This window comes from Myxine glutinosa, chromosome 12 (genome assembly GCF_964187855.1).
Source record: "Myxine glutinosa chromosome 12, kmMyxGlut1.1, whole genome shotgun sequence".
In the NCBI taxonomy this organism is placed as follows: Eukaryota; Metazoa; Chordata; class Myxini; order Myxiniformes; family Myxinidae; genus Myxine; species Myxine glutinosa.
In genome coordinates, this window is record NC_136272.1 from 87092321 (window position 1) to 87105992 (window position 13672).

The 13672-nt window shown below is 47.2% G+C and overlaps 1 protein-coding gene across 1 annotated transcript in view; it reads right to left on the minus strand.

Annotated features, from left to right (window-relative positions):
* Positions 1 to 1541: 1541 nt before the first annotated feature.
* Positions 1542 to 13672, minus strand: part of LOC137437586 (uncharacterized) — a 37674-nt gene continuing 25543 nt past the window's right edge. Inside the window, exons 3-6 of the mRNA XM_068132040.2 lie at positions 3287 to 3321; positions 3025 to 3084; positions 2570 to 2690; positions 1542 to 2439 (exon numbers count right to left, since the gene is read on the minus strand). Of these exons, the coding sequence (XP_067988141.2) occupies positions 1827 to 2439; positions 2570 to 2690; positions 3025 to 3084; positions 3287 to 3321 (829 nt within the window). The 3' untranslated portion in view covers positions 1542 to 1826. The remainder of the gene's footprint in view (positions 2440 to 2569; positions 2691 to 3024; positions 3085 to 3286; positions 3322 to 13672) is intronic.

Consider the following 13672-nt stretch of genomic DNA (forward strand, 5'->3'; position numbering starts at 1 on the left):
ACAACTTGCAGTAAAATAACTAAGCTTGGTACTCGGTCAACGTCGTGGATACCTTCTTGAAGAATTATGTTGAAACAACGTTAAATGGATCAATTTATCTCATAAGGAAGAAATTTATATCGACGACGTAATAGCGAGTTTTGGGTAAATAATCGCGACGGTCTGTGAAGCCTTGGTATCTAATTAGTGTCGATGAAGTTATAACGAAACAACGTTAACCGAAACGACGTTAAGCGAGGACATCCTGGTACTTCATGACCCCTAAACAAGTCGTTAAGTTAATAAAATCGATTTTAATCCACCGTGACAGGCCCGAGGATCGATAGGACGCGCTCCACATTATTTATATAAAGTAACAGCCTAAAAATAGAATAAAAAACAAGTTTATATCATGCACTGACATAGGTATTATATTCAAATGTCCCACCTGTACTGTATTATATACAGTTTGCTTCCAAAGGTTTATTAACACCAATCAAGGATAATTCTCCCTACCCTGCTGCAATACCCTTGGCTACAAAGCAATCATTTCAGAGAGGAAGTTTGAGACAATAAAATGGCTCCACCTGAAAACACTTTTCTTTCTTTCTCTTTCTCTTTCTCTTTCTCTTTCTCTTTCTCTTTCTCTCTCTCTCTCTCTCTCTCTCTCTCTTCTCTTTCTCTCTCTCTCTCTCTCTCTCTCTCTCTCTCTCTCTCTCCCTCCCTCCCTCCCTCCCTCCCTCCCTCCCTCCCTCCCTCCGTCCGTCTGTCTGTCTGTCTTTCTCCCTCTCTCTCTCCGTCTCTCTCACTCACTCTCACTCACTCTAACTCACATCATGCGGAGTCATGCACGCTTGATCTATGAGGCCATCTACACATTGCATACCTAAAAGGTGAACAAAATGCGACTCCACTCTGCCTTAGCAGCAGCTACCTCTTCAGGGGGATTGCTCTTGGACCTGGATGAATTATGGGAAAGCAAAAGGATCAACTTCAAAAGGATACCGACACATGACTGATAAATCAAGACCCTTCAGGTTTTTCCTTGCGGAATGGCATGAATTGAGACCGTTGTGGTACCTCAAGGTGTAGGCAAAGGAGGAGGTTTTTTGTGTGGTTTCCTGGAATTATGCTTCACTCTATTTGAAGAAACATGTAAAGATGGAGGAATACCATGGCTACCTGTACATGGTGTGTTTCTGTAACTCCTGTGTACCAGTCGCACATCTCAGATCATTGATGTTTCCACGTGCAAGTCCAATGTGTCCCTCCCCACCCCCTTATCGCTGCCAACGGACCATTTGGGAGTCTACGAAACAACACATCAAATATAACTTGCAACTCCGTTCTACATAACTAATATTGTCGATTAAGATGTAAACACTTCTAGATCTACCATAGGATGTCTTGTGGTACTAGGATGAAATGGATGCTTCAATATGTCATTTTGGATATTTAAAAAATGGTCCTAAATATTAGGAAGATTATTATTTTTTGGCCGATTAATTGGTATCACATGATGGCCCTTTGGACTTGTCGAGGTAAATGTTACAACATGCTAATTCAAGTCATAACTGTTTTTATAAACCAATGAAAAGGCTTTCCAAACAGCATATCATCGTATTGTTTTGAGTTATATAGTACAAACATTTTATATATATATATATATATATATATATACAATATATCCATAGAAACATGCATATTATTATGTATCAGGCGGTGTATTGCAAGCAATGCGTTGGTTGCATACATTTTGATTTATCTCATGTATAGTTCATTTTCAGCAGTGCTGAGGTGTCTGCAGCTCACAGACTGGATGTTTGTTAATTGGCGATGTCCACACATCAGTTGAACCCTCCTTTCAGCCTGCATCTTCGTAGCGCCCCATGGGCACCGCAAATGTCTGCCTCGTGTCTCCAAGAATTCTCTCGAACCTCAGAACCGCTTGCTGGTTGTCCAAGCAGACCGGCGAGATTGAGCAAAGAACCCGCGGCTTCTTGCAGTTCTCGATCTACGACCTCGGAAACCTCGTTCCTTTTACCTGATCCATGACGATAGGTCACCATCTGGGTGGTTCTTTTTCGACTCTTCCAATGTTTCCACCTTCTCCTCGGCTGCCGTTTACCCTTCGTGGAATCGTCCCGAGTCACCCCGACCCATCCCGCATGTCGTTCAATGGCCGGCTGAGTCGTTCCGAGAGATAGAAAGTGACAGAAGCGCTTTCTCGCTCTCATCCGCATCCTCCTTGCGAGCAGTCGGTGTATCATTCTCCCGTTCTTAAAAGCGCCACCCAGCGGGGTCTGCACCTGCTTCTGGGCTTCACCGTCGTTGCTCGGACAACCGTTGCTATGGAAACTGCAGCACTCATCGATGGAGGAAGAGGAGGATGATTGCGGGGAGGGTGCCGCGGGGACGCTGTAGTTGTGGTCCGGGCTTGGAGCATAAGGAAGATTGTGCCTTCATTTGAAGACAATAGTTTCAAGGTTAAAGAGTCCATATTGTTATCGCACACATCATCATGTTACACAAATCATGATCATCATTTGCAAGTAGCCCGTGTGGCATGATTGTGAGGTGCTTTCCGTACCCATTCTCGATGATCAGACCACCAGTACATTCTGACAGCCCAGGCAGGAAGCCAACGAGTGCTCTGTGCTTACAACTCCCTGTACTCTCAAGGGGCACGTCCATCTGGTTGTCATCCGATACTGTGAACAGATCCAATCAGAACGTGCGTGCGTCGAAAAACATCAACCCATTATATTACAAAACTGTACCTGCACCACTTTTTCTTTAAATTGCCAATTCGTACACCTGCTGACGTACGCTATGACATTTCTCCCAGGGTATCAGTTCCAGCAGACAAAGACTACACCGCGCATCATTAGGCAGGACTTGTCAGAGATAATCGGTCAGGGCACAATATGTACTCGAGGCAGGAATTTACTTTATATAAGTAAATAAATATATAAATAACAAACGACATATAAATAAATAAATAAAAACAATTGCCATTATGACGTTTGTTTGTCAAGCTCTTACTTTTGCGTTCCCGTGGACATTTCAACAACATCATTGCAGCAGCTGCATCCATGGCAGAATCTGCAAAAAAAAATTGCTCAAATGGTCTAAACTGGTCACTCAGTAGATCGCACCTGTGTTAGTACACAAGATCACGTGTTGCATTTGCTCCCTCACGGCCAAATAATTTCAATAAAGGAAAGATATTCATCATAACCACAAACCCCTCCTTCTCCTGCCTCCACCCCTCACCCCCACAATTTTGTAGTCATGGTCCACTTGCCTTGCAAAGTAGAGGAGTCCTGTAGCGCATGTGACCTACAGACAGAGAATAAGATAAAATATAGTGATAAGTCGAGATTATAGTCTTTATCACCAACTATGCCTTAATGACACATGTGCGCTGTTCATAAAGTTGTCGGAGCAAGATACAACAGCTCAACAAAGGCTATCTGTTTCTTTTTTTTAAACATAATGTAATATGGAAGTGGGGGTGGGGGGGGGGGTTAGGGTCCATAGATAGATTGTGCTAATAGTATGGACCGTGTCCTGGAACAGGTCAGATTTACTCCTATATTAGGGATCTGTTAGAGGTAAGTCCTGCGTAATATGTGCACCGAGAGAGAAGTGACCGTCCTTTATAAAACAGAAAAGGGTAAGGCTGTATGTATCACGTAAGACTTCCTGTACAGGCTAGGTCAGGTGGAGGACTTGTGGCACAAAGGCACATTGAAAGCCCTTAGCACATTAAAATGGCCATCCTACGGGCCGTTGGTCAGAAGACTGTAGGCCACGGCGGCAAAATGAGCTGTGGAGCCCTGGAGAGGGGTGGAAAGTTTTATGTTGGCTCCTCCCTGGGGGGCGGGTTGACCGGGAAGACTGCGCCGTCCACGGGTGGCGGCCGGCCAATGAGAGGTAGCCTCCGTGTATAAGGTCAGGCCATGTAGGGGGTAAAAGCCATGTCCGCACATGTGTACAGCAGTTGGACCTTTGGACGAAGACATCTTGTCTCCTTGTCTGTCTCTGTCTCTCTCTCTCTCTCTCTCTCTCTCTCTCTCTCTCTCTCTCTTTCTCTTTCTCTCTCTCTCTTTCTCTTTCTCTTTCTCTTTCTCTTTCTCTTTCTCTTTCTCTTTCTCTTTCTCTTTCTGGTTTGTGGTTCATTCAAGAAACGCTGATCGAGAGACACAAATGCCATTCTCTTCTGGCCCACCATGTGCTTAAACCCCATCCATGTACCACGCCAGCCTGCATGACGTCATCATCCTGCAGTCACAACCAGCTCGTGCCTGCACAGGTCCTTAACTGTTCTGTTCCCCTTCACGTTCTGAAACTGGTATTGTCGGCGCCATTATCTGGTATTGTCGGTTATTTATCTTGTAGTTAAGATCGTGTTTTCTCTCCTTCCAGTTCTATGTGTCTGTTGACCGCCAGACCTGTTCAGTTTATTTATGTGTAGTCCTGTCCATCCTTATCCCCATATATATTTTATTAAACTGTTTAAACACAAGTAACATTTTCCCCACCATCCTGTGCACGAGCAACCGCCAGTCCCGGCTTTATTTGAACAATCCTTGTGCGATTGTAACTTTTTAAATAGTTCATTATGAACACAGTAAATTCAAACGTCATTTTGGTTATTTGTCTGGCTTGGGATCCCAGGATCCTGGGTTCGAATCCCGGTCGATCACTGAATTAATGCCAGGGGTGTTGACTCAGCCTGTCATCCTTCCGAGGTCGGCAAATTGAGTACCAGTTCACTGGTAATTCCCTGTGTGTTGCGAGAGGCGACTAACAGGGTTGGTGGCAGGAAGGGCATCCGGCCATAAAACATTGCTTCAAAAAGGGGGCCACGGTGCCCGAAAAAGGCCAACCGCCACTTTGCGGGGAAAATGGCCTCTAAAGGTGGTCCATTTTGGTCATTTGTGGAGATCTTTAGACTTCCAGCACAGAGCGTCCGCTTTAGCTGCTGAAAGGATGGCCAAGAGGTAAACACACCCCTCTCAGCTATCTAGCCTGAGATTGAATCCCCACCCAACTATAAACTGACATCCTGGTGTTTCACAGGCAGGATGATTCATCAATGTGTGTGCCATCTCTCAGATGGACGTTAAATGGGTGTCCCATCTGCCATGTTTCGTTGATGGATGTTAATGATCCCACAGTGTCTTTCGCGAAGAGGAGACGAGCTATTGCCAGCACCATGATAAAATTGTAAATTCCTGCCCAAACCTACAATATCCTGGTGTTGGCTTAGCGGTTAGGGTGCCGGCTTGGGATCCTAGGATCCTGGGTTTGAATCCCGGTCGATTGCTGAATTCGTGCCAGGGAAGTTTACTCGGCCTGTCATCCTTCCGAGGTCGGCAAATTGAGTACCAGTTCACTGGTAATTCCCTGCGTGTCGCAAAAGGCAACGAACAGGGTTGGCGGCAGGAAGGGCATCCAGCCATAAAACATTGCTTAAAAAAGGGGGACCCAGGTGCCCGAAAAAGGCCAACCCCTGCTCTGCGGGGAAAAATGGCCTCTAAAGGCGGTTCTTCTGCCCGAACCTACAGAGGCCATTGTATCAGTGGCATAGTCACTCCATCAGCCAATGATGCTTCCCTGCAGCCTTGTGCTGTATGAAAAAAGAAGAAGAAGAAGCTGAACCTATGGCACGACAATACCTCTGTATGATTCATAAGAATACATATTTCTTTACTAACTACATATATACTCACACAATGGAAGAAAAAAAAACAACATTAGCGTTTTATCGATCATAGTGAATATCTCGTTGGTTCACTGAACAATAGAGTGGTTTTAAAATGGTTCAAAACTGGCTCATGAAATAATAACTTTTTATAAATGGATGTGGAGTGGATCAGCTGAGTGGATCAAGTTCAAAAAATGAGAAGTAAGGGGTGAAAGACAGGAAGACAAACACAGGTGAGGAAGAAAGGGAAAGGGTTTTCAATCAAATTTAAGAAGCATTGCCACCCCAATCCTGCAATCTGTCTTCGTCTCCTTTCGAATTAAAAATCCTCGTTTTATTCAGCCGCTCCCTATAGCTCGGACCCGGAATCGAAATGGCAGGTCAACTACCCTCCCTACAGCAGCTATGTCCATCCTCAGGTGTGATGACTAAACTGAACACAATATTATAGATGAGGCCTCACTAAATTCCTCCACAGTAACAACACTACCTCTTTATACCTACGCCATCGAAGGTGGGCAGAGATTATGTTTTCACCCCTGTCTGTCTGTTTGTTTGTCTCTTTGTCTGTAAACACGTTATCTCAAAAAGTTGTGGCCGGATTCGGACGAAAATTTCTGGACAGGTTGGGTGGCTGTGACAAGGACGAAATGATTAGATTTTGGTGAATATCCTAGTATGGCAGATAGGTGCAGGAATTGTGCCTTTGATGATACAAGCGTGGCATTTGGCACACGGTCAGAGTATGTCCGAAGAAAGATATATATATATATATATATATATATATATATATTTTTTTTGTATACTGAATCGAGGCTCGTGAAAGAGCTAACATTTACTTCATAAACAAATCAACCAGACAAACAAAATATATAAAAAGAGGGAGCGGAAGACAAGATGGGGAGAGAAGGGGAAGCACACAAATACAACATTTGAGAGCAGGGAGATGTGTGGAAGGGAGAGGGCTTGGGGGGTGGAGGCGTGGGAAGGGGGGGGGGGGGGGTGGAGGCGTGGGAAGGGGGGGGGGAGGAGGCGTGGGAAGGGGGGGGGGAGGGAGAAGTATAAAACACAAGGACACCAAGGACTTCCAGGACAGAAGTTGGTATTTCAAAAAAGTGGAATTGGGATGAAATTAGCGGGGGTAGAAAAGATCAAGGTTTTGGATGGGGGAAGATAAAAGATTGTGGTGAACAGCTGTTTTAAAGACCTGGAGGGTGGAGTGGGATTGAAGAGAGTGAGGGAGTTTGTTCCAGAGGCGGGAGAAAAGAGGAATGAAGGAGTGAAGGTGAGCAGAGAGTATTGATTTTGGCAGTTTAACCATAAGAGGGTTGCAGGCAGATATTGTGCGACCTGTAGGAATATTTGCGGGACAGAGCCCAGAGAGAGCTGGGGGGGCAAGGCCAGGGAGGAGTCGGTAGAAGACGGAAAGACCATCAACCTGCCTGCGGTGAGTGAGTGTGAGGCCCTTGGAGTTAGCTTCATCGCGGGAGATTCCAATGATTCTGAATGCTTTGGTTTCAACAGTGTGAAGACGAGCTAGGTGTGAGGCAGGAGCACCAGCCCAGAGGGGAGAGCAGTATTACATTTTGTGTCCCTGTCTCCACCATTATTTGTTTAATCAATCGTTATTTAACATTTGGTTTCCACAGAAAACGATAAAAGCTGCAGGTATGACGATATAATCCGTGATTTTAATGTGAAATTAAACACTTTACTTCACAAATAGACCAGGCCGCGTGTTGTCATGCCAAAGGGCCTGCGATTTGAAGCTGGGGGGGATTTTTGGGACCTGGGGGGGACCACACCTGGTCAGATTTGTCCTTTTTTGAAAAATGGCCGCCATTGTTGTCACAGGACAAATCTGCGATGGCCCTAGAGTCACAGGACAAATCTGCGATGGCAAATATCTTCTTTAGGACAAACTCTAACTGTGTGCCAACTCTCGTGCTTGTATCATAAAAGGCACAATTCTCCCAAATATTTCACCTATCTGCCGTACTACCGCATCCAGATACAGATACGATAATTTTTAGTGATTCTTGAACTTTTTAATATCATTGAGATATTATATTTATTATTACTTATCATTCATTATTTATTATATTTACTTTTATTATTATCATTTATTTATTTATTGTTTATTTATTATATTATTATTTTATTATTTAATATTTTAGTATTGAGAGATGGGGCCAAATATATATATATATATATATTGTAACGATTTTGAGAAGTGTGTAACGAATTTGAGAAGTGTAACGGTTTTTTGAGAAGTGTAACAATTTTGGAGGAAGTGTAACGAAGTGAAAACGTTACAATGTGAACGTTACAAACGTACGGTACCACCCTGTAATGTAAATAATGGTCGCAGTCAGCGTCCTAGTTAAATTGCATGAAATGTACACGCAGGTCACGATATATCTTTTAAATAGTGTATTTCCTTATTCCATGTTTTTTCTAAGTATGTGTTTCCCACTAGATTGACTTTGCATTGTATCAAACAAAATAAGCGTAGGCCCTTCCAATTTCCCCAAAACCTCCCTTCCAATTGCCTTCCGCATTTTGGCCGGTTTTCTTCAAACCACCATTGGCCACGAGGTAAGGTTGGGGAAGAAAGGCGTGTCTCCACCTCGTCATAAGAGGGAAGGAGTGAACCAGCCCTAACAGCCAATCAACACCGCGGTGAGTGACCCGGTAGGCGTGGCCTCGGAGCCGGCGGCTTGATTTCGCCCGAGGTGATAAAAGCGACTGTAAGGGACTGCTTTGAGAGATGAGCTGCGAGATGACTGGGGAGATGAGCTGCGAGATGACCCTGGGAGAGGAGCAAAGAGGCTGTGAGATGCGAAACGCTCCAAGCCAAAGAGGAGAGGTACTCGGCAAGGAGACCAGCTTTGGAGAGACGCGCTGAAAGGAGGGAGACGGCCCCACCCCAAGGAGAGGAGCAGGTGTGCCGAACCAGCGCGTAACGTCTACCCCAGTGGAGACACGACGGAGGGTTTCCCGCCAAAACCGCGAGGAATTGCGAACGGCAGCCTCCCGACCTTGCCTCCATCTCAAGCCTACCTGCCTGCAATTATCCCCTGTGTAAGTGTGAACGTCCTGTCCTGCTCGTTTGTCTTGGGGCTAAGTAAAAATGAATAGTGTAAGTTAAGGATTCGCTGTGTTACTGCTTCTTCCATCCATTGCTTGTGTGTGTATAATAAAACCTGTTCTTCCTCCGTATTCTTCTTCTTCTTCTTTTTCATTCTCTTTCGGTCGCTTTAGAGATTTCCCGATTGAATATCTGTGGGGCGATCTGGTCAACGTCGGGTGGAATCGGGTTTTAATCGGGGAGGAACTGTTCGGACGCGGTTAAATACACCACCGCTCGGTCAATATAACATCTAAAAGCCGCGTCTGTAACATTTGGTTGTCAGGAGTTGGATTCGAACCTGGGACTAAATTTATTTAGCCCAAATTGTGGACACCAATTGTGTTAGTACAGTAACATTTGGGTGTCAAGAGTGTCGGATTCGAACCTGGGACTAAATTTATTTAGCCCAAATTTTGGACACCAATTGTGTTAGTCAGTAACATTTGGTGTCGAGGAGGGAGATCGGACCCGAAATCGGACCCGAAGCACGCTTAACGCGCTCAAAATTACAAGCTGCCGAAATTTATTTTGTTTTATAAAGCAAAACCCGAATTTTGAGATCGCGCCATGGACAATCAAGGCGATCGGATGTCGGTGGGAGAGATAGACAGGGTGGAATCGACCCAGGACCTCGGGGAAATGTATGTGGAGGATAGGGAGGAGGAGAAAAATAGCAATGTGGTTGCGGAAGTATCGGACGCGCAAAGTGGCGTCCTCACGCACGTGGGTGAAGCGGCACCAAATTTTGCCGCGACCGTGGCAGCGCCCCTGGTGGATTCGAACCTTTTTATGTTGCAAATGAGGGCCCTTATGGAACGAATGGGAGACCAAATTGTGGGAATGAGGGCTGATAGTGAGCGGTTGGGAAACCAAATGGGGATAATGGGAAACCAAATGGGGGAAATGAGGGCTGATAGTGAGCGGTTGGGAAACCAAATGGGGATAATGGGAAACCAAATGGGGGTAATGAGGGCTGATAGTGAGCGGTTGGGAAACCAAATGGGGGTAATGAGGGACGAAGCGAGGGGTACCGGTGAGAAGTTAGACAAAAATTTTGAGGGGTTAGACAACGGGATAAAAGAGGTAAAGAATGGGTTAACGGGGGTGGAAAACAGAATGGCTGCCCAGGAGAATCAGTTAGAGGGGGTGAAAAATGGGTTAATGGGGTTAGAAAATAGGATGGAGGACAAATTGCGGGAAATAGGGGAACAATCTGCCAGGGAAATCAAACAAATGGGAGAGCAGATAGAGGAGGTGAAAATCGGGGTAGAAACCAAACTGGATGCTCAGAGGGATGAATTGGGACAGATGAGGGTGGCATCTACAAAAGAGATGGAGGAAATACGACGAGGGGTAAGTGAGGAGGTTTCGGGGCTGCGCGAGGAGGTAAAGCGAGGGGAGAAGCGTATGGAGAAAGAGGTGAGAAATAATACGGCTAAGTTACAAGGGGGAATAGAAGATCTGACGAAGGGAGTGGAACAGCTGACAGTCGGACAAAGGGAACTAGCGGACCAAGTGGAAAAGAACACTGCAATCATCGGGGGTTTGAAAGCGACACAAAAGGACATTAAAAACGAATTAATAGCAACACAAAAGGAATGTCAGATGGTACATGAGGGGTTGACGAAGAAGTTGGAGGAGGTGACAGAAGTGATGGAGACGAAGGACCGAGAGGTGAGGACGCACATCGAAACGGTTAAGGTGGCGTTAGAGGAAGAGATAGAGGGGGCGCACCGGGAGATGAAGGAGGTAAAGGAAAAATTAGAGGAGGTGGAAGAGGGGGTGAGTGAAATTAAGAAGGGACGGACAGAAACTAAAAGAGAAATTCAGGAGGAGGTAATGGAATATGTACAAGGTCTGTGTTCAAATCATGATGTGATGCTCACTAACCAAATAAAGAGTTTGCAGGTGGCAAAGGAGGTGCGGAGACGAAGTACGGAGGTGAGTGGCAATGTACATGATGTGAGGAAAGCTTCAGTCGGCTTGGGGATTGGTTTGGATCCGGGTGTTCGTGAAAGGCCGTTGGTGAAGTGTGCGACAGGTCTGGTGTGCGAAGAAAGAGGTGTGCGAGAATGTCCGACCATGGGGTGTGTGAGGAAAAAGTGCACGCCGAGGAGTGTGTGCCGTCAGGAGTGAGCCGGTCGTAGCGCGTGCGCGAGGGAGCACAGGGAAGCGCGGTGTGGTGAGTGTTACGGAGGAAGTAACCGAGGAGGGGGCGCGAAGAGGTGTGTTGGTGAGGTGTGCGACCAACGAATGTGTGCCCAAGTGTTCGGTGGTCAGGTGTGTGACCAAGTCGGCGAGCGGAATGAGTGTACCGAGGTGTGTAAGGAATGGTACGAGGAGAATGGGAACAGCTGCATGTATGAGCAAGAAAGGGGTAGCGTATGCATGTAAGCGTCCAGGTGAAGCGTCGACAGTAACCGGTTTAGCGGTTAGGGCGACTTATAGCCGAATCGGGCCCTCAGTGCGTGCCGGGCTTCGCGTGCCGCGAGAACCAGCGGGGATCCGAGCCACGGCGGGTTCGAAAGGACCGCCGTGCGCGATCCACGCTGGGCCTCGCGTGGAACGGCCGCGGCCGGGCTCCACTAGGCGGAGCGGGCGGCTGGATAGGAAGGGTCGTTATGGCGACCACGTTTTGTTGAGACGTGCCGGCAGGTCGAGATCGGGACATTGGATGGCTCCACGCCGAGGTGGTGCGTGGGATCTCGGCCCGGGTAAGCCCCCGCCCCTGCCCCGAATGCGGGACGCATCCAGCCGCCGGCACAAAAGAATCCGCGTTCATTGCTCGGCTGTACGAAGCCGGGCTGTAGACGTGAATTGGCGCACCGAGAGGATGTAATAAGTAGACGGGTGATGGTGATAGTGATAGTGAATTGATACGAAATTTAGAAAAGTGAGTAGAATTGGCGGTAAATGGAAAATTTTTGAATTGGTTGGAATCTGGACGAACAAAATTGATAGTGAAAGACCCCCGATGTGGTGGGATGGCAAATCCACCATCCCTCACAGATGGGGGCAAAGGAGCAATAGCTTATGGGGTGTATGGCAGTGAAAACTAGCCCGGGTGGGTTAGGTTATATTGATAGGGCCCTAGCGAAGATGACATGAGGTAACGTTAAGTTTAGTTAGTGACTGATACCTGTAGTGGGGACGCAGGTAGATTAGTGTGGATAATAATGACGTGGGAGCGCAATAGTTTAAAGGGACGACTGGGAAGCGCAAGTTTCAGAGGGGAGTAGTTAGCTGAGATGATGCCGTGTGTGTGAGGATTGAACAGGTGTGATTGAACAGGTGTGATTGCACAGGTGTGCAACTGAACAGGTGAATGGAGCAGTGTATGAGGGAGTAGTGGTGATTGCGTGTTGTGTTGACCAAATGGTCCAGGAAGAAAGGAGGGTGCAGGTGGCACCAGGTATGATTGCACAGGTGTGCAACGACAGGTGAATGAAGAACAGGTGTATGTGGCTGTGTGGAATAAATGCTAGTGTGGAATATCTGGAGTATTGGAATGGATGGTCGTGGAGTGAGAATGGTGGAAATTGTGGAGTGGAGTGGATGGTGCGAAGGTGTGAATGGGGGAAGAGTGGACCCCCATCACGGATACCCGGGGCGGGTAGCGTAAGTGTTAGGTAGAGGGTACAGGTAAATTGTGGTTGGATATTGGCATCTGTGGTGCGGGTGACAGAATGGTATGTGGATGGGTGCGTTGGTGTTGTGGAAATGGCTGGGCGTGTAGCCTGTTAGTGTGAGTAGTTGGTTTGGGCACCCCACCACTGTGAGGATGTCGGCCAGGTGAGGCCGCAGGTGGGCTCTGGGAGCCGGTAGTAGTTGTTGTGGATGGGGCCCGAGGATCCGGAGGACGGACCCGGGTAGCCCAGTGCCAGAGGGCACCATGGGGTGACAGAGCCAGGAGAGGGGCTGTCCCCAGGTAGTTAGGTTAGGGTGAGGAGCTAGGTAAGCTCGGGTGGCAACTACAGTGGTGGAGACTGGAGGTGTGCAGGTGGGTAGACCTGTTGGGAGAGGTACACGTCGCAGCCCAGAAATTGTGCTAGAGCACCGGGAGATGAATCGGGGGAGTGAGACCCCAAATTGAGAAGCACCACAGTTTGGCCAATGGGAATTGGTTATTAGAACCCATAGTGTAAGTTGGCCAATGGATTGGCAGGGAAAGACCCCGGGTAGTGTAAAGTGTGTTAAAGTCATTTAGAGGATAGTTAGGATGAAGGATCTCCTCGCACCATCTGCATCCACTCACCTGAGGTGACAGGTACTCCACACCATGCCATGTTTTGATTATTTTTTATGATGCAAATGTTTGGATTGTGAGACGCATCATGACGTGGGTGTGACATTGTGCGTAATTCCATCTCTCCCTCCTTATGAGGATTGATGATGAATTGGTGATGGCAAATTTTGAAGTAAAGGGATTGTGGAGACGAATTTGGTATAGGGGAAATATGGGGAAGACGTGACAGTAGTGACGAATTTGTAAATGTGTAGATTTTTGTACATATGGGGTGAGAACAAGGGTAGGGTAGGTGACAGGGGGGTGACGTACGGTAGGGACGAGCTTTCTCACTTCGGCCTCCGTACGCATTTCACCTTGCATTGCCTTATTGACGTGTACCCTTGTGACCTTACCCCTCGCTCAATATGACCTGTGCGCCATTGGGTGCCGATGGGAGCGTGCGTGAGGTGGCCATTGTGCGCCCGAGATTCCCAGAACCAGCATGCATTGCGTTGATGTACCACTTTATGGACCGCTGTTCTGCGGCCAAGTACCACTTGATGGACCCCAGGTTCTGGGGCAGGGCACCTCTGTTGGAAACCAGCCATAGTGGCCA